This window comes from Achroia grisella, unplaced genomic scaffold, assembly GCF_030625045.1.
Source record: "Achroia grisella isolate CSIRO2021 unplaced genomic scaffold, CSIRO_AGI_Agris_v1 utg862, whole genome shotgun sequence".
NCBI lineage: Eukaryota > Metazoa > Arthropoda > Insecta > Lepidoptera > Pyralidae > Achroia > Achroia grisella.
Genome location: NW_026713046.1, coordinates 372,735 through 394,463, shown reverse-complemented (window position 1 = coordinate 394,463; position 21,729 = coordinate 372,735). Strand labels below are relative to the sequence as shown.

The 21,729-nt window shown below is 37.0% G+C and overlaps 3 protein-coding genes and 2 non-coding genes across 6 annotated transcripts in view; 3 read left to right on the top strand and 2 right to left on the bottom strand.

The window, feature by feature from the left end:
* The window catches only part of LOC131852792 (spondin-1), a 51,868-nt gene extending 46,610 nt beyond the window's left edge, over positions 1–5,258 (bottom strand). The window contains exon 1 of one of the 2 annotated variants that reach the window (XM_059203524.1): positions 5,154–5,258. The gene's annotated coding sequence lies outside the window, so the exon portion shown is untranslated. Of the gene's footprint in view, positions 1–1,407; positions 1,505–5,153 lie in introns of those variants that run through there. The other variant, XM_059203523.1, reaches the window with a different exon arrangement.
* Positions 1–21,729, top strand: part of LOC131852795 (phosphatidylcholine:ceramide cholinephosphotransferase 2-like) — a 200,469-nt gene that overhangs the window by 133,164 nt on the left and 45,576 nt on the right. The gene's annotated exons all lie outside the window — the stretch shown is intronic.
* On the top strand, positions 7,630–7,736 carry LOC131852831 (U6 spliceosomal RNA). Its single transcript, XR_009357959.1, has one exon. It is a non-coding gene; the product is annotated as a U6 spliceosomal RNA (small nuclear RNA).
* LOC131852830 (U4 spliceosomal RNA) lies at positions 7,740–7,801 on the top strand. The gene has a single exon (XR_009357958.1). It is a non-coding gene; the product is annotated as a U4 spliceosomal RNA (small nuclear RNA).
* The window catches only part of LOC131852794 (uncharacterized protein KIAA0930), a 61,734-nt gene continuing 57,584 nt past the window's right edge, over positions 17,580–21,729 (bottom strand). The window contains exons 6-10 of the mRNA XM_059203525.1: positions 20,536–20,784; positions 20,302–20,455; positions 19,443–19,982; positions 19,149–19,298; positions 17,580–17,903 (exon numbers count right to left, since the gene is read on the bottom strand). Of these exons, the coding sequence (XP_059059508.1) occupies positions 17,863–17,903; positions 19,149–19,298; positions 19,443–19,982; positions 20,302–20,455; positions 20,536–20,784 (1,134 nt within the window). The 3' untranslated portion in view covers positions 17,580–17,862. The remainder of the gene's footprint in view (positions 17,904–19,148; positions 19,299–19,442; positions 19,983–20,301; positions 20,456–20,535; positions 20,785–21,729) is intronic.

Genomic DNA, 21,729 nt, shown 5'->3' with positions numbered 1-21,729 from the left:
AAGTAGCCTAAGTTACTCCTTATTACATCAGCTACCTGCCAAAAAAATCCCATCAAAATCGGTCCAGCCATTTCAGAGATTAGCCGGAACAAACAGACAGACAAATATTGTAAAACATATTATTTTGGTGTATGTACCGCATTTATATTCATATGCATGTAGTAAAAAACGGTTATTTCAATGTTACAAATAAACACTCCAATTTTATTTATATGTATAGATTGTAAAGATTACAATAACCTATACAAATATAGCTATAATATACCTTAGCGGCCGTTGTTAAGGTTATTTATATGTATTCTATTTATAATTTTCTGAACATAACAAATCTCTTATAAATTGTAATCTCTCAATAATAATAGGCTCTCAAAATCTCCATGTCCCCATTCGTTTGATATCGAATCCTTTTATCATAGACTACAATACACGAGTATGTACTATATATATACTATACTATGTACTATATATAAATTGTATACAAAATATATTTTTACGCCAAAACCAAATTCTCGCAGAATTTTTATTATGAACTAGCTGTACTCGCGACTTCGTCCGCATGGAATATAACTTTATTTCTCTAAAGAGTAGCCTTCTAAAAAGTAGCCAAGTTACTCCTTATTAAATCAGCTACCTGCCAAAAAAGTACCGACAAACTCGGCCAACCAATTTCAGAGATTAGCCGGGACAGAGAGATAGACAAAAATTGAAAAAATCTTATTTTGGTATATGTACCGTATTTATATTCATATGCATGTAGTAAAAAACGGTTATTTCAATATTACAAACAGACACTCCAATTTTATTTATATATATAGATTATTAGATGTGCCCGCGGTTTCACCAGAGGGAAATTTATAGCTTACTAGCTTTTACTCGCGGCTTCGCTCGCATTTAATCTATTAAATATGAAATAAAATCCTAACCTCAAAAATTCCAATGCAAAATGTTAATATAGTTAATTGATTTTAATTGATATATAACTTAATTAATGGCTGCTATATGGCGCTGAAGTAACAGAATGTTGATATTTTATTTTATTGTTTTTTTTTAATAAAAAAATATCCTATGTTCATTCTAATACCTCCAAGAACATGTGTACAAAATTTCATGATTATCGGTTCAGTAGTTTTTGCGTGAAAGCGTAACAAACATACCTACTTTCACATTTATAATATTATTAAGAATGATGATGTATAAGCTATATTACTGTAAAGTTTCATTAAAATCCGTTCAGTAGTTTTTGCGTGAAAGAGTAACAAACATCCATCCATACTCACAAACTTTTTATTCGCGTTTATAAGTAAGTTTAAAAAAAATATTAGTAAGTTTAAAATTGATATAAATAAATTAATATAAATACAAAGAATGTTTAATAAATATTATTGTATATATAGATTACAAACTTACATGGAAACAGTGTGTCGGGCTGAACAGTAGCGCAGAATGAGGCGCGTTATCAGTGCAAACTGCCGCCCGGTTTGATAACGGGTCAGCAGTCATCTATCTAACTATAATGGTGCCGCCTCATACCTACCACCACCGCTCATCATACCTACCACCCATTAAAGTACTGCATAAACAAATAATATCTACGATTCTCAAAGTAAGCAAGTTGCAAAATTGACCCAAATATTTTATTAATTTATTTATTTGTCAGACTCTGTACTCAATTTGCCAGTAAAACGAACGAAAATATTTTCTTTGTAAAAAAGCTTATATATATAAAATTGAGGATTATATAAATGACTAGCTGACCACGTGAACTCGGTTCAATATTAAACATGTCAAAGGTTTATTGAACTCGGTTACCTACGCAATAAATTTCTAAACGCACCCTGTTCGACAGGTATCAACAGTTTGTATGGGAACATAAAATTGTTGTTTATACTATTTTACATGCAATTTCTTCATATTTTATCACAGTTTAAACCTTCCCTGGACCTCCACAAATATTTTAAGACTAAAATTAGCCAAATCGGTTCAGCCGTTTTCAAGTTTTAGCGAGACTAACGAACTGCAATTCATTTTTATATATATAGAAGATATAAATTTTTTTTAGATAATATATAACTTAAAATTCATAGCGCTGACCATGTTATCTGATTGAACAGAGATTAAGTGCGTAGCGGTTTCTATGTTGATTGTCGAATGCCTAATCCTTGTTAATTTAAACCAACATACCAACCAACTACTTAAAACAACATTTATTTAAAAGAGCAACACGCAAGTTTCATGCTCATTCTTCTTGTGATGAGTCTACGTCCCGAATGAGTGGTAAAATAAAAAAAAATTCTATCTCTGTTCGCAGTCATCTCGTTACTTACTCCCTTTCTTACCATATCATCTTTCACACAGTCCATCCATCTCTTTTTCGGCCTTCCTCTGCCCTTATAACCATCCACATTCATATGTAACACCTTTCTTAAAATATTATCCTCGTTCCTACGCATTACATGTCCATACCATGATAGACGATTACTCTTCAACCTCTCTGACACCGGTGCCACTTTCATATTTCCTCTAATGTATTCATTCTTTATCTTATCCATTCTTATCACACCACACATCCACCTCAACATTCGCATTTCAGTTGCATAGATTCATTGATAGATAATGCAGAATTCACTATGAAAAGTTGTAAAACAGCAGTTGGTAGTACTTTTAATACATACATACTGGTATGTGTGTATGTATTGTGTGCTCCCTAAAATATGGTCGAGTGCAGTGATAGCTGGCTCATCCGTCATACTCGTGAACGAGTGCTGCTTGTAGGGACTGGTCTGCTCTTATCACAACGACTGATTTAATCTTATTGTATATTTATATTTGACCCAAAAAATTAGTACTGGTTGGTAGTTTGTATTCACACGTTTCGACTTGTAAATGTAAACTTACAAGGATTATTTAAAAAAGCAACACACAAGTTTCTTGCTCGTTCTTCTTGTGATGAGACAGCATTCCGAACGAGTGGTAGATAAAAAACAAATTGTTATGACTGTTCAAAAGTGCTTAAATTAAGTTTATTTGAATAAATGATTTTCTATTCTATTCTATTACGGTAGGGATAGCCGCAAATCGAATGTATTACGAATCCACCCTAATTGTATTACGTAACGGCGGCCGGTCACCAGCGGCGAGGTTCAAGGCCGCTACGGGGGTTGCAGCTAGCAACGAGGGTAAGGACGGCACCAGAAATCACCTACACATTGTTTTTTTATGGATGACTAGCTGTACCCGCTACTTTGTCCGCGTGGAATTTACATGTATTTTCTAAAATAAAAGTAGCCTAAGTTAATAATAATAATTCTTTATTGCGCACAGACAAACAAAGAACAATAAAAGAAAATGATAAAAAGTTATACAAAAGGCGGTCTTATCACTAACAGCAATTTCTTACAGACAATCTAGTATTGACAGATATTATTTACATAGAGAAGGTAGATGGCGCACAGTAGACAACATATTTATAATACACATATAGATAAACATACATTTTATAAGTTAAGTTACTCCTTATTACATCAGCTACCTGCCAAAAATATTCTCGTCAAAATCTGTCCAATATTTCAGAGATTAGCCGGAACAAACAGACAGACAGACAGACAAAAATTGTAAAAAATGTTATTTTGGTGTATGTATTGTACCAATTACTAAATAAATAAATAATTTCAGAACAATTCACACAGCGCCATCTAGACCCAAATTAAGCTACCTAAAGCTTGTGTTATGGGTACTAGACAACTGATACAAATACATATATATGTTTTTTTCGTAAATACATACATATTATAGATAGAAAATACCCAGACCGATACAAACAATCATACTCATGAATACAAATGTTTGTGCCGTGCGAGGAATCGAACCCGCGACCATCGGACGTAAAGCGGTGTGCTAAACCGCTAGACCACCGACCACCCAATGCATAGAAGTGTATATATAATAGGTGGAAATAAATGTTGGGTCATACAATTCAAGACAGGATACGATAAACTAAAAGAAATCGTTCCTAACGATTGAAATGATCTCAACTTATTTTGCGTAATCGCTGCCGGCTGACGACATGAAATGGGCCATAGAGTAAATTACTATAACGTGTTGCCAGATGTTGTAAAATGTATGGCCTTTTAGTGCCTACACACGTATTTTTTTTATTCTATATTGTAATAAAAGTGTAACAAATGCGAGCTCTAAAGAGTAAGTACATAATTAATACATATAAATAAATTTGGAGTGTCTATTTGTAATATTGAAATAACCGTTTTTTACTACATGCATATGAATATAAATACGGTATACCAAAATACCATTTTTTACAATTTTTGTCTGTTTGTTTGTTCTGGCTAATCTCAGAAATGGCTGTACCGATTTTGACGGGACTTTTTTTTGGCAGGTAGCTGATGTAATAAGGAGTAACTTAGGCTACTTTTATTTTAGAAAAATAAAGTTACATTCCACGCGGACGAAGTCGCGGGAACAGCTAGTCATTTTAATAAGCTTAATATGTTTTTATGAATAAGCTGTGCCGCCGTTTCTAACTATACATAACTGATAATATTATGTATTATATTGCTGTAAAGTGTCATTAAAATTTATTTAGTAGTTTTTGCATGAAAGATTAATACAATAAATAAATTTTCTAAAATAGAACTAGCCTAATTTGTTTCTTATAACATTAGTTAACTGCGAGTAAAAGTCCCATCGAAATTGGACCGGCCGTTTCAGATTAACAACACCAAACAAACAAACAGAGAGACAAAAAAAATTATCTCTATGAAAGTACTCTATATACTTTCATATGTATATATAACATTAGTTAACTGCGAGTAAAATTCCCGTCCAAATCAGTCCAGCCGTTTCAGAGAGAGATTAGCGAGAACAAACAAACATACATAGAGACAAAAAAAATATCTCTATGAAAGTACCGTTTATACTTTCATATGCATTTATTGAAAAGTTGTTAATTTGAAATTATAATACAACATTTAAATTTTATTAATTTATATAGAATAGAATAGAATAGAAAATCATTTATTCAAATAAACTTAACTTAAGCACTTTTTAATAGACAATAACAATGTTTTTTTTAATCTACCGCTCATTCGGAAAGTTCTCTCATCATTACATCATATATAGGCGGTGTGCAGACTTACCTGCAGGTATCCCGTGCAGGTATCTCCCGTCGTGTAGCGGTAGGCAGCTGTAGTGTGTGGTAGAGTGTGGTAGAGAGTGGTAATGAGCGCGGACAGCGTGGCAGGAGCCCGGTGACGGCACCGGCCAAGTGATGACTTCCGGCGGTCTCGTTGGCTCGTGCCGCATACCATCACGCCTACATACTTGACAGGGCTGCCACAGATACCCATGCGAGACAGATGTAGAAATAACCTTTATTCAAATACTAGCCCCTCGCGTACATGTATCTATATATATATATATATATATATGACTGACTGACATAGTGATCTATCAACGCACAGCCCAAACCACTGGACGGATCGGGCTGAAATTTGGCATGCAGGTAGATGTTATGACGTAGGCATCTGTTACGAAAGGATTTTGATTAATTCTACCCCCAAGGGGATAAAATAGGGGATGAAAGTTTGAATATAAACCTTCCTCTTGAATCACTCTATCTATTAAAAAAACCGCTTCAAAATCCGTTGTGTGGTTGTATCCGTTTAGTAGTAGCATACATAGGGACGGACAGAAATAGCCCATTGTGACATATTCACCAGAAATTAATCCTGGTGGTTTCCAGGGGGAACCGCGTGGAGGTCGACCTGACGTTACTCGCTGATAATGTATCTATATATAGGCACAATATTTTTTATCTGTTCAAAATCATCTTAATTTATCCATCACAATTAAATAGTATATGAAAATAATCTTTGCTCTTTCTATGTAACAAAGATTTGTATCTAAATATATATAACTCAAAGGTGACTGACTGACATAGTGATCTATGAACGCACAGCCCAAATCACTGGACGGATCGGGCTGAAATTTGGCATGCAGGTAGATGTTATGACGTAGGCATCCGCTAAGAAAATATTTTGATTAATTCTACCCCCAAAAGGATAAAATAGGGGATGAAAGTTTGTATGAAACTTTGTCAATTTTAAACCGATCGGGCTGAGACTTTGCATGCATAAAGCTACTATGACGTAGGCATCCCTTAAGAAAGGATTTTGATAAATTCCACCCCTAAGGGGATAAATTATGCGAGCGAAGCTGCGGGTAAAATCTAGTATTAAATAAACCGGACAACCAAATAATAAATAAGCCGTTTTTGTAGGTATGTATAGATTATATTTAGAAAAAAATATTACCTATATATACTACATTAAATAATTTAGAAAATGTGGGCACCCTACACGTTACGTTACGGAGATTAAAAACAGTTTCAATTTTTTTTTACCTTTTTGTTAGTTTGTTCTCCGCTAGTCACAGTAATAACATACTCGATTAAATGCAGTTTTCATTGATATATCATTTATTTTAAGATTTGTTTTATATCAATTGGTTCTGGGCGCTCGAGAAGATTCTAGAATAAACTAGTAAGTTTATCGAAATGCGCGCTATTCTATAAAACTAAGTGCATACGATGTCGCAGGTACAGCTTGATAATAATTTTTTTTTTAGATGCCAAGTATAGAACATCATCCGCTTCTTCCTTATCCCATTTATTTGTGGTCGTCGTAATATGTTTTTTTTCCATTCATCGCCGTTCGCAGTCATCTCGTTATTTACTCCCTTTCTTGCCATATCATCTTTCACACAGTCCATCCATCTCTTTTTCGGCCTTCCTCTGCCCTTATAACCATCCACAATTATATGTAACTATTCATCTTCTTCTTCCTTAACCCATTTATTTGTGGTCGTCGTAATATGTTTTTCTCTTCCATTCATCCCTGTTCGCAGTCATCTCGTTATTTACTCCCTTTCTTACCATATCATCTTTCACACAGTCCATCCATCTCTTTTTCGGCCTTCCTCTACCCTTATAACCATCCACAATTATATGTAACTATTCATCTTCTTCTTCCTTAACCCATTTATTTGTGGTCGTCGTAATATGTTTTTCTCTTCCATTCATCCCTCTTCGCAGTCATCTCGTTATTTACTCCCATTCTTACCATATCATCTTTCACACAGTCCATCCATCTCTTTTTCGGCCTTCCTCTACCCTTATAACCATCCACATTCATATGTAACTATTCATCTGCTTCTTTCTTTGTTCATTTATTTGTGGTCGTCGTAATATGTTTTTCTCTTCCATTCATCCCTGTTCGCAGTCATCTCGTTATTTACTCCATTTCTTGCCATGTCATCTTTCACACAGTCCATCCATCTCTTTTTCGGCCTTCCTCTGCCCTTATAACCATCCACATTCATATGTAACTATTCATCTTCTTCTTTCTTTGTTCATTTATTTCTGGTCGTCGTAATGTTTTTCTCTTCCATTCATCGCTGTTTGCAATCATCATCCTATTTACTCCATTTCTTGCCATGTCATCTTTCACACAGTCCATCCATCTCTTTTTCGGCCTTCCTCTACCCTTATAACCATCCACATTCATATGTAACTTACTACTAGCAACCCACCCCGGCACCAGGGGTTACATGTATGTACTTGCTTCGGCAGTACATATACTAAAATTGGAACGATACAGAGAAGATTAGCATGGCCCCTGCGCAAGGATGACACGCAAAATCGTGAAGCTTTCCACATTTTTTTTAACTTTGCGCAGAGGTAATATCGTAACCAATGAGGCTAATCCGAGATGCGATTATTGCTAGGGGTTACATGTATGTTATATATGCTCGTATAGCTATCTATAACTGCTTTATATCTAATATCATTCTAATTAAGTACCTCCCATACTAGTAGTACCCATAACACAAGCTTCAGCTAGCTTAAATTGGGTCTAGATGGCGCTGTGTGAATTGTCCTGAGATTATTATTATTTTTTTTTTATTAAATCTTTTATGCACAAATACACAAATATAGATGCATATGGCGGACTCAACACCCTGAGGTATTATATATTACTAGCTGTCCCGAGCAAACGTTGTTTTGCCTTAAAATAAAAAAAAATTAGGGGTGGACTACCCCTAACATTTAGGGGGATGAAAAATAGATGTTGGCCGATTCTCAGACCTACTCAATACGCTCACAAAATTTCATGAGAATCGGGCAAGTCGTTTCGGAGGAGTATGGGAACGAAAACTGTGATACGAGAATTTTATATATAAGATAATATTCAAAGTACCCACAATGTATAGTATATACTTTTACGACATTTGTTTGGATCATTTAAAGAAGTGTAATTCTATCATACATACTATTTGAGTAACTTGAACCATTTACGCAGTACATACAACGATAGCCAAAAATGAATAATTTTACCCGTTTCGGCAACATTTATCACTGTTGCATCGCTTCTATTGGTCGTAGCGTAATGTTATATATCTTAAAGCCTTCTTCGACATATGGACTATCGAACACAAAAAGAATTTTTCAATTCGAACCAGTAGTTTCTGAGATTAGTGCGTTCAAACAAACACACTCTTCAGCTTTATAATAGGTGGGAGGGGATTGTCAGTAATGTGGACTGATGACCCCATTGCTAGCAATGTACCATGTCAAGTTGACCTCTACGCGGTTCCTCCTGGAAACCATCGTGATAAATTCTTGGTAAATTTGTCACGGTGGGCTAACTGACCTGACCTGATGCTCATCTTAACATCCTCTACTGGTGCTCCGCCAGCGTAAACCGTTAGCGCAGGCGGGTGCACCATTCCATTATAATCCATAAAAAATATATATTAGTATAGGTTATTACAATATAATTCATCTATGGATGTAATCATACAGAAATTGCCGACAGCCGATTGCGTGTCTCTATGTATACTTAATGATAAGAGCAGCCGCTTGTGATGACAAAAGAATAAATCTATACATATAAATAAAAGTGGAGTGTCTGTTTGTAATATTGAAATAACCGTTTTTTACTACATGCATATGAATATAAATACGGTACATACACCAAAATAATGTTTTTTACAATTTTTGTCTGTCGGTCTGTTTGTTCCGGCTAGTCTCTGAAATGGCTGTACCGATTTTGACGGAACTTTTATAGGCAGGTAGCTGATGTAATAAGGAGTAACTTGGGCTACTTTTATTTTGGAAAAATAAAGTTAAATTCCACGCGGACGAAGTCGCCGGAACAGCTAGTACTATATAAGTGTATAAACATCTCGTATTAGATGTAATATTAATGTAGGCATGTTGAATCTCTCATTTGACTGCCTCTGTGGTCCAGCGGTTCAGCACACCGCTTTACTTCCGATGGTTCAAAATTCGATTCCTCGCTCGGTGCAAACATCTGTATTCATGAGTATGATTGTTTGTAATGGGCTGGGTGATTTCTATACACAGAAATATATATTATAAAATACTATCTACTCGCCCCGGCTTCGTACGGATTTACATGTATTATATATACAAACTTTCCTCTAGAATCACGCTATCTATTAAAAAAAACCGCTTCAAAATCCGTTGCGCAGTTTTAAAGATTTAAGCATACATTCGGACTGACAGCGACAACGACTTTGTTTTATACTATGTAATGATTTTGATGCAGAAAACTGCTAAACAGTTTTGCTATAAATAAATTTTTGTTTTATATTTATTTTTTTATAAATAAATTAAAAAAAAAATCAATTTATCTGTTATCTAAGCTGACTGACCTTTATGGTATTGTTTCAGGTAATTGATATGGAGGACGCTAGACTATCATTACGCGTCTAGTGGATATAAAAGTGAAGGAATACCATTTTCTTGAAAATCTAACGACCATATGCAGGTAAATTTGATAGTGTAGAATTGCTCGCTTCTGTGTTTTTTTATGTGTATTTTAATGGAATTGTGCACCCGCCAGTTCGGTTTAGATGCTCGAAGTGAAAAATACATATAAGTGAAAGAAGAAAGTCTCTAGTGGCTGCTGCCGCCCCGTAACACAATAATCATCATCATCATCTCAGGACAATTCACACAGCGCCATCTAGACCCAAGTTAAGCTAACTAAAGCTTGTGTTATGGGTACTAGACAACTAATACAAATACATAAATTATTTTTTTTTTCGTAAATCCATACATATTATACATAGAAAACACCCAGACCGATACAAACAATCATACTCATCAATACAAATGTTTGTGCCGTGCGAGGAATCGAACCCGCGACCATCGGACGTAAAGCGGCGTGCTAGACCGCTAGACCACCGAGACCGACAATCTATTCCTGAACTAACTAACTAAAAACTGCATTACAATCCGTTGCCTAATTTAAAAGTTCATTCATTCATTCATTCATTCATTAAATTAAGAGCAACGCTCTTGTCGGTGGAGCTCTTGCATTTTTTCTTTATCTGCTTACTGTATCTTTTTATCTATTGCATCCAATATTATTACCTACCGTATAGGTAGACTTCGACACGTAAATATCTTATATATAAAATTCTCGTGTCACAGTTTTCGTTCCCATACTCCTCCGAAACGGCTTGACCGATTCTCATGAAATTTTGTGAGCGTATTGAGTCAGTCTGAGAATCGGCCAACGTCTATTTTTCATCCCCCTAAATGTTAGGGGTAGTCCACCCCTAATTTTTTTTTCTACGATCTTTCATCATACAACGCGACTCCAATTCTGTCTTTAAAAGTATGTTTAGCGGGTAAGATGGGGCGCTATTATTTATGTTTGTGTTTGTAATGTAGCAGCAGCAGGAAAGGAGATGAAGTGATAAGTCCAGTGATTGCTATTTACATTATATATATTAACAAAATATTTATTTACAATTAATATATGTACAAGAAGGTGATCTCGAATGACGAGCTTGTTATTCTTCTTGCACCATCGTAACCATTTTTTTTAATTATGTATTTTACGGCTCTGGAAATCTCCTTTCAGCCAATCAATTACATTCTACAAATACAAATCCATCGTAACTTGGCAACGGTGTCGCCGCACGATGATAGTAGATTCCCCACGTGTGTTATATTATATTATCTGTGGTATAAGCGAATAGATAGCAGTCGCGACTTTGTTTTGTACTATGTAAAGATATATAAAAAAATATTGAGTTTAAGAAAGTGCAGGTTTGTCCTTTAAAAATAAGGCCTCGTTCTATTAAATTAAGGTCGATATACATTTAATGAACTCTAATGATCATTTCCGTTGAGTAAGAGATAAAACCAACATGCAGTTGTTAACGCGTCCAACAAACTAAACATTACTTCCCGCCATCGGTTACACAGTGTTATACTCGTAATTAGGACTATTGTACTATATAATGATTTTCAATAATTGTTTTGAAGCGTGTCAGAATTTAAATAATTAATTTAACAAGTGTAATTGTTAATAACTTTTTAGTTTATAATTGTTAACAGTAATGTTGTTTATATACAACGCCAATAGATGGCGCTGTATCATAATTACGTGGCGCAATAGTTTCTTTTATAGTGTAGCAGCTACTTTTTACACGTGCCACCGTCCACGTCCTTGTAACTTCCTACAATCCTTATCGCACGGCACGTGTTACGCAGCTGCACTTAAAAGCGACACGTGTTAAATCGTCTCCGATCGATCCCCCGTCCAATTCAACGGGGATCGATATTACGACGGCCTGAGCCGAGGTTCGAACCCCTAGTGGTGCCCTCAGATTAAAGTCGTATTCGTCAGGCGGGAGTTGGCCTTCAGCCGCTCCATAAATCCTTCCGCGGGTTTGTAATGCCACCTACACTCGTTCCCTATCGTCCGGTGAAGCTGTAAAGGCCAGCTGCGGCCAACAGCATTAGAGTAGTCCGAAATAAAAAATATAATAAACACACTTCTATTCTATCTGTCGTCTCTTCAATTTCAAACTCCCAGTTTCTCGACGCAGTAGGTCCTAGACCTAAACGCTGGGGGGGAAAGGGATTGTTAGTAATGTGGACTCTCAACCCCATTGCTAGCAATGTATCATGTCAGGTTGACCACGAGGTTCCCCCTGGAAACCATTGTGATAAATTCCAAATGAATTTATCACGATGGGCTAACTGACCTGACCTCATTCTCATCTTATCATCTTCCACTGGTACCCCGCCAGCGTAAACCGGTAGCGCAGGCGGGTGCACCATTTTTTTATCATATACAAAAAAAAAGAGCAAAACCCTAATGGACGTGTACACACACCTCCCTTAAAATAGGAATATCATATATTTTTTTCTTTGACGAAGTGTTTGAACTCGCTAATTTCAGGAACACTGGTTCGAATTGAAAAAATCTTTTTGTGTTGGAATATCCATTTGTCGAGGAAGATTTTAAGCTATATTTACGCTACAACCAATACAAGCGGAGCTGCAATGAAAAATATTGCAAAAGATTAGGAAATGAAATGCAGACGAATTGTGCGGGTCAGCTAGTGAATAAATAATTAAATAAATATATCAATGAAACATTTGAATGATTGCTTGCAATAATTTTATTCAGTCAAATTATACAAATATCAAATTCTCGCTATATATACGCGACTAGATTACACATTCCTTAGTTTTAGACTCACACAGCAGTACGCTACACAGGCCCACCGCCACAGTACTGAGGTAGTTCAATTATGTAAATCATATTTATTAAAATAAACTTACTATAAGCACTTTTGAATAGACATATTTCTTTGAGTCGACCATTCATTCGGAACGCAGACTCATCACAAGAAATTTTAAATAATCTTTATTAAAATAAACTTAATATAAGCACTTTGAATAGACATGTTTCTTTGAGTCGACCATTCATTTGGAACGCAGACTCATCACAAGAAATTTTAAATAATCTTTATTAAAATAAACTTAATATAAGCACTTTTGAATAGACATGTTTCTTTGAGTCTACCAGTCATTAGGAATGCAGACTCATAACAAGAAGAATGAGCAATAAACTTAAATAATCTTTATTAAAATTAACTTAGTATAAGCACTTTTGAATAGACATATTTCTTTGAGTTCTACCGCTCGGAATGCAGACTCATAACAAGAAGAATGAGCAAGAAACTTAAATAATTTTTATTAAAATAAACTTTATATAAGCACTTTTGAATAAACATGGTTTTTATTCTACCACTCATTCGGAACGCAGAATAAAACAATAAGCAAGAAAGTTCAGTGTTCTTTTATATAAAGGTTCAGAATTACATTATTAAGAATTTCGTGTGAATACAGAATATTGATGTAAATAAATAGTTACTTGTAACAAAACAAATCAGTCACAGTTATGTGAATATACATAATTATTTTATGAATTCATTTCAAAATATTTTCCTTCCATCCCTACATACATACATATAAAATAATATAGCATATGTTACTCAGGAATACTGTAAGATTCCAGTGGTGTTATAATCTCTGATATAGATCCAGTAGTTTTGAATATATTAGTTACAAACATACGAAAATACAAATCTTTCCTATTTTCGTCTTGGGTGGTCTAGCGATTTAGCACGCCGTCTTACTTCTGATGGTCGCTGGTTCGATTCCTCGCACGGCACAAACATTTTGTATACATGGGTATGATTGTTTGTATCGGTCTGGGTGTATATTATGTATGTATTTATATATTTATATCAGTTGTCTAGTAATAAAACAAGATCTACATAGCTTAGTAATAGATGGCGCTGTGTGAATTGTCCTGAGATACAATTATTTTATTTATATGCAATAAATCAATTAATAGTTACACACACAGTTATACTTATTTCAATATCATATAAAATAATAAAAAACAGATCAGTCATAGAAAAGAAATTAAAAAACTAATCAATAAAATACAAATAAAGTCTTTGAACAGTACTCTATTCTCTACAATTCTTTCTCTGCTTACTGTATCTTTTTATCTATTGCATCCAATATTATTACCTAGCGTATAGGTAGACTTCGACACATAAATATCTTATATATAAAATTCTCGTGCCAGTTTTCGTTCCCATACTCCTCCGAAACGGCTTGACCGATTCTCATGAAATTTTGTGAGCGTATTGAGTAGGTCTGAGAATCGGCCAACATCTATTTCTCATCCCCCTAAATGTTAGGGGTAGTCCAACCCTAATTTTTTTTTTATTTTAAGGCAAAACAACGTTTGCCGTGATAGCTAGTATCATATAAAATTATGAAATATAGGATTCAATTAATGGCATAACAAACACCAATATTCATAGTTGCATATTGCATTGTGATATCACAATATTTTCGAGCTGAGTTTCTTGTCAGTTCTTCTCATCTCGAAATCATTCCGAACTGACAATAGATTTGACATATCATGAGAGTCTGTAATAGACCTACATGAATAGAGATATTTTGAATCTGATATTATCGTAATATAATATTGTGGCTACATCTAGCAACAGACTTTGGCACTACGTCGCTGTGGAAACTACACGCAAAGCATGCAAGTAGTTAAATATTGGCGGATGTAAATAATATTATATCTATACGTATAAATAAATTTTAGTGTCTGTTTGTAACATTGAAAAAAACATTTTTCTACTACGCATATGAATATAAATACGGTACATACACGAAAAAAACATTTTTTTCAATTTTTGTCTGTCTGTCTGTTTGTTGCGGCTAATCTCTGAAATGGCCGGACCGATTTTGACGGGACTTCTATCGGCAGGTAGCTGATGTAATAAGGAGTAACTTAGGCTACTTTTATTTAAAAAAAAAAAATTCCACGCGGACGAAGTCGCGGGAACAGCTAGTATTAAATTAACCTATTTGGTGGGACAATACAGTTACACAGCACACTTAATAAAATCAAGTTTAGGCCTCAATGACTAGAAAATAATGCGATCATTATTGACAACATACGAACAGTTACGCCCTCACAAAATTACTTAACAATTAGATTTAGCAACTTAGCAAGTTACTTAACAATGTCTATTAAAACAACTTAGAATTAATAATAATAATAATAAGACACAGACTAAAGGATGTCGCCACAAACAAAAATTACAGATATTACTTTAAATAAAAATAATATATTAAAAATTTTATAAAAAAATATTTCATTTATAAAATCAAGTGCATTATGTGTTGATTTATTTTGCTTTTCGAGAAAATATTAATGATTTGTTTTAGAATACGTAAAAAATATAAAATAAAAATACTCAGTAATTAAAATATGTGGTCGGTTTAGCACACCGCTTTACTTCCGATGGTCGCGGGTTCGATTCCTCGCACGGTGCAAAAACATTTGTATTTTATATTTCATGAGTACGATACAAACAGTATCGATCTCAGTGTTTTCTATATATATTGTGTATGTATTCACAAAAACAAAATATCTAAGTATTTATATCAGTTGTCTAGTATCCATGACACAAGCTTTGCTTATCGTGGGACTAGATGGCGCTGTGTTAATTGTCCAGGGTTATTTATTATTATATTAATAACTACCCACTGCCCCCGGCTTCGCACGGGTATACATGTATTATATATATAAACCTTCCTCTTGATTCACTCTATCAATTGAAAAAGCCGCTACAAAATCCGTTGCGTAGTTTTAAAGATTTAAGCATATATAGGGACGGACAGACAGCGACAGCGACTTTGTTTTATACTACCTAATGATACTAATATTATGCCTGAACATCTCACACAGCACTATCAAGTCCACGCAAAGCAAAGCTTGTGTTATGGGTACTAGACAACTGATATATACACTTATATGTATATTTCTTTTTGTTAATATGTGAGGTGTTTTTTTTTAATTTTCTGTCCCCTTCTCTGGTGAGATGTCGTGAGATTTTATTCAACCCCCTCCACCAATCTCACGTGAGATTTTTCAAAATGTGTGTTTCTTACGTAAAAGCGTTGGGATTGTTATTGTAAAAAGAAAAAAAATTACTTCGCGCTTTTATATACAACTAGTTAAGACTAGTAATCAATATTGCTGAGAGTTATAAGTGTAATAAGCATGTACTATTAAATGGACCAAAACAGTATATATTTTTTTGTTTGAATCAGAAAAAGAATTGCGTAATATTTGCCGAGAAGGGGGGGTCCTTCTCTCCAAGATAAGATTAGATGAGAATAGAATAGAAAATCATTTATTCAAATAAACTTAATTTAAGCACTTTTGAATAGTCAACATTTTTTTAAATCTACCGCTCATTCGGAAAGCTGTCTCATCACAAGAAGAATAAGCAAGAAACTTGTGTGTTGCTCTTTTAAACAATCCTTGTAAGTTCACATTTTACAAGTCGAAACGTGTGAATACAAACTACCAACCAGCACTAATTTATTTAGGCTCAAATATAAAAACACAGCTCAAAGAGATTTGACTCGACCTCATCCACCCCTTTAACATCTGACGTAATTTATGGACGCGCACTAATATACATAGAAAACACCCAGACCGATACAAACAGTACGTTTGTATGTTATGTATGTATGTATATATGTATATAATAATAATCAATTACACAAATAACCAAAACACATTTAATACTAGAGATGAAACGGATATCCGGTAACTATCCGGTATCCGGCCTATCCGGCGGCCTTAACACTATCCTGCCGAATACCGGATAACTACTAGTCGGCCGGATTAAAAAAAATCTGGGTAAAATATATTTTTTTAAAGTAATAATTTTTCTTTATTTAGTTAGTCTTAGTATTACTTAAGGAATAAAATTAGTTTTACTTTTAAATTATTAAAAATTTAAAAGTAACTCAATAGTAAATGACTGTTATAGAAAGAAAATGAATTTATTAGTTAGATAAGTTCCGCCGGAAATCCGGCTATTCGGTCACATGATTGGCCGAATATCCGGTATCAGGTCAAACTGCTATCCGTTTCATCTCTATTTAATACCAATAATATCATTTATTTTGTTTATATATTGCCATTTTTTTTAATCTAACTAGCGGAATGATATGGCCTGACTACACGCGAGATCGAAATAGTGTGACTTCTTACAAAATTCTCTGTGAGGTTTTTTTTTATGGATGATAATGGAATGGTGCACCTGCCTGCGCCAACGGTTTACGCTGGCAGGGCACCAGTGGAGGATGATAGGATGAGCATGAGGTCAGGTCAGTTAGCCCATCTCTGTGAGGTTAACTTTATAGTATAGGGACAAACAAGCTTGCGGCTCACCTGATGGTAAGGTATTACCGCCGCCCATGAGCAGCACCACCAGGGTAATTGCAAGGTTTTTTAAAGGTAATATCTTTTCTTGACGGTTTAAAATACGATTTCACTTTATGCAAGTACGTTACCGGTTTTTTATAAGATATATCTTTTCTTGAAGGTTTAAAATACGATTTTATTTATGCAAGTACGTTACCGGTTTTTTAGAAGATATATCTTTTCTTGAAGGTTTAAAATACGATTTCAATGTATGCAAGTACGTTACCGGTTTTTTATAAGATATATCTTTTCTTGAAGGTTTAAAATACGATTTCAATGTATGCAAGTAGGTTACCGGTTTTTTATAAGATATATCGTTTCTTGAAGGTTTCAAATACGATTTCAATTTATGCAAGTACGTTACCGGTTTTTTAGAAGATATATCTTTTCTTGAAGGTTTAAAATACGATTTTATTTATGCAAGTACGTTACCGGTTTTTTTTAAGAAGGAATCTCTTTTCTTTAAGATTTCAATATCGTATTCAGTTTATTACATTAATACAATGTTAGAAAATTGTCTATTGTTTAATCTAATACGTATATATATAAAAAAAGCTGGCCGTATGTCGCAGTACAGCGTGTGGGGCTCGTCCGTGGCTCGCATGTTGACGGTGGATGGTAACTGTAACTTCGTTCAGAACGTCAGGATCGGCTCCTCGCGGTGGTCCAGGATGTCTGTAACCCAATGTTAATATATTTAGAAAGAAAGAAAGAAGAATTTAGTGATACGTTTTTAAATAAAAAAAATGTTTTGTTACTATGTAATAATGAAACATAATATAAAAAATTTGACGTTCATAAACGGCTAAAATGTCCTACATGAATAAATGTTTTTTTAATCTGAATTTGAATTTACGCACATGTATTACAAGCGTAACATATTCTTATGTTGTACTTTAGTATTGAGTACGTTAGGATTGTAACTATAGTGTGGTATTTTTAACGATTTTTATAAAATATATATGTTAATCTATACATATAAATATATATAACTCAAAGGTGACTGACATAGTGATCTATCAACGCACAGCCCAAACCACTGGACGGATCGGGCTGAAATTTGGCATGCAGGTAGATGTTATGACGTAGGTATCCGTTAAAAAAGGATTTTGATTAATTCTACCCCCAAGGGGATAAAATAGAGGATGAAAGTTTGTATGAAACTTTGTCAATTTTAAACCGATCGGTCTGAGACTTTGCATGCATAAAGCTACTATGACGTAGGCATTCCCTAAGTAAGGATTTTGATAAATTCCATCCCTAAAGGAATAAAATAACGCGATCGAAGCCGCGGGCAAAAGCTAGTATAATATAATATAATATCTCAGGATAATTCACACAGTGCCATCTAGTCCCAAGCTAAGTAGAGCTTGTGTTATGGGTACTAGACAACTGATATAAATACATGGATACATTTTTTTTTTATAAATAAATACATATTATACACAGAAAACAGATCGATTCAAACATATATAATTAGAGTGTCTGTTTGTAATATTGAAGTAACCGTTTTTACTACATGCATATCAATATAAATACGGTACATACACCGAAATAACATTTTTTACCATTTTTATCTGTCAGTCTGCTTGTTCCGGCTAATCTCTGAAATGGCTGGATTGATTTTGACGGGCCTTTTTTTGGCAGGTATCTGATGTAGCTGAGTAACTTAGGCTACTTTTATTTTAAAAAATGTAGTTAAATTCCACGCGGACAAAGTCGCGGGAACAGCTAGTGAGTTTAGTTTATTAATGAGTAGTGTAAAGGAAAGTTATGACGGTGTTTTTTTACGAATATTTGGTGAAATCGTTACAAAGTCTTAAGTCCGAGTTTTAAAAAAAATACCAACTTTTTCAATTATATAACGAAAAAGAAAGAAAAAGTAAACGTTGTAATGAATAGAAGAGGAAAGATTGTCACCTTTGGCGATGCTCCACCAGGGCAGCGTGACGTAGGTGAGGAACGCGTTGAGCGGCGTCGACTGCTGCCGCTTGCCTTCCTTCCACAGGTGGAACGTCTGCGTGAACCCGCGCATCGCCCACAGCGGGTTGTACGCACCGTCGTCCAGCTCTGTCGAACATACGCACTACATGCACTAATGTTTTATGGGGGACACAGCAATGTGACAAATAAGCGAGTGTATGCGGGCAGCAGCGATCGGCTGCGATCGACCGCGACTGCGTGCGGTCGGCAGCGATCGATTGCGGACGGTACCGGCGGGCGAGCGGCGCGGCACGTCGCACCAGTAGTACACGTCGGTTCCGTCCGGCGTCGTGCGGCGCGGCGGCAGCCGTCGGCGGCGGAACAGCGCCGCGCCCACTCCGCGCCGCCGCGGCAGCGTCACGTACGCGCGGGCGCCTGCGTTGCAGCCGCCGCCCCCCTCCGCGCCCCCCGCACCGCCCCCCTCGTCCGCCGGCCAGCCCGCCTCGCCGCTGGGCAGCTCCTCCTGGCCGCGCACCGTCAGCCGGCCGGCCGCGTCCGGCGGCGGCGGCGGCGGCGGCGGCCGGTCCCGCTCGTCGAGCGCGTCGGCCGCCACCTCGAGGTCGGGCGCGGAGGAGGAGGGCGCGGGCAGGGGGCGCGGGCGCGGGGGCGCGGGGCGCGAGGGGCGCGCGCGGCGCGGGGACACCACGTGGAGGCAGGCGGGCGTGGAGACGTCGGGCTGCGCGCGCGCGTACACGTCGCGCATGCGCGGCCCGAGCCGCGCGCCGCAGCACCGCCAGCGCACGGAGGAAGCCTGGGAGCCGCGGCGCTCCTCTACGGACACACAACACACGCGCGTTACGCCGCGGACTCGCGAACCACCGCGCGACGCAGCGTTCATTAATTTCGAGCGAATTCTACCATCTCTAACTGTCCACCACGGCCGGCTTCCTCCGAGCGTTCTACTACTACGGTAAACACTGAAAGCTACGCAACATTTAGGGTGCTCGTACGGAATGTGCTCTCACTGAACGAAACGGAACAGTAAAGGACGTAGCGACGCATACGCCTGGACGATTTTAATGCGAAGCGTACAAGCGAGCATGCCGGATGGGAGAGGGTGGGAAATACTGGAGAATGGATCGGTACTGACCGTCACGCAGGTCGCCGGCCTCCACCTCCGCGAGTCCGCCGGCGAGCGAGTCGAGACCCTCGTTCTCGGAGCGGCTCTTGTCGCGCGGGTCGCGGGTGCGCCATCCGCCACGCACGAAGTTGTTCAAGTTCGCACTCGGGTCGCTGAGCCGCCGCTGCAACCGATACACATCACTATAGTACTATCTTACACAAAAACCAATCCGGCTCGAAGTACTAACTCAAGAATACGCACCTGATGCCTATAGATGAACATCTCCTCGGGATCTTCATCCCAATCGCTGTCCCACATGTCGGTGGCGGCCAGGCCGGGCTCGGAGCTGGGCGTGTCGACTCCAGCGGCGTGGGGCCGCGATACAGCCATCTCCGCGTGTCCCTTGCCGCTGGGGCCCTTCATGCGCACGAATTCGCACCGAGCCGCCGTCTTGCCGCCCAGCAGCCCGAACGACATCCGCTGTGCCACCTTCGTCGACAGCGACGTTTGCTGAAAGCACGATATATGTCCATAAGTAACAGCATAATATTAAAAGAGAGAAGAATTAATATTCTATGGGATCCATCGTCTGGGTGCCGGGTCCATCATGTCGAGTAGTTCCTAGGACTTGTGACCCGGGATAGAATAGAATAGAAAATAATTTATTCAAATAAACTTACATTGAAGCACTTGAATAATCATCACATTTCTTTTAATCTACCGCTCGTTCACAAGAAGAACGAGCAAGAAACTTGTGTGTTGCTCTTTTAAATAATTTCATTCTTACTTTATAATTTAAGTTTAAGTGTGTGAATACAAACTACCGATTAGCACTAATTCAATTAAATAATCAAATAGAAAAAATATTGAATACACAACAACTGGTTAAACAATTAATAAGAGGAAATCAGTAATAGTGATTAGAGCAGACCAGTCCCTACAAGCAGCACCCGTTCACGAGTATGGCGGATGAGCTGCCATCACTGCTCTCGACCATATTTTAGGAAGCCCAATGACCCGGCCTCCAGAAATCTGGACATTTTAGTGAGCATGATTACTCGAAACACCAGACCACGTCATAGCTACTCAGGTGTAGGATTAATATGTCCCTTTGTCAACATATATCGACTCGACTTATAAAAAATGATTTGTAAAAACTACGTACAAGTACGAATTTACAGCTAACACCAGCTGTTCTGCATCGTATAACACGAGCGTTACCCCGGCACCACCTGTTACTGGCCGCGTGCATTACACATTTCGTCAACATTGAGAAGGCCGGATATTTTAAAACGTGCCACTGCTCGTAGTAAACAATAGTAAACCACGAACCTGCCTCAACAACACTCGCAACACGCACGCAACTCCGTACCATGAAACCTAATGACAACTGCAAATGTGTACGTTATTAAAAGATTTATGCGATGTAGCTTTTTTATATGACAAAATAGGGAA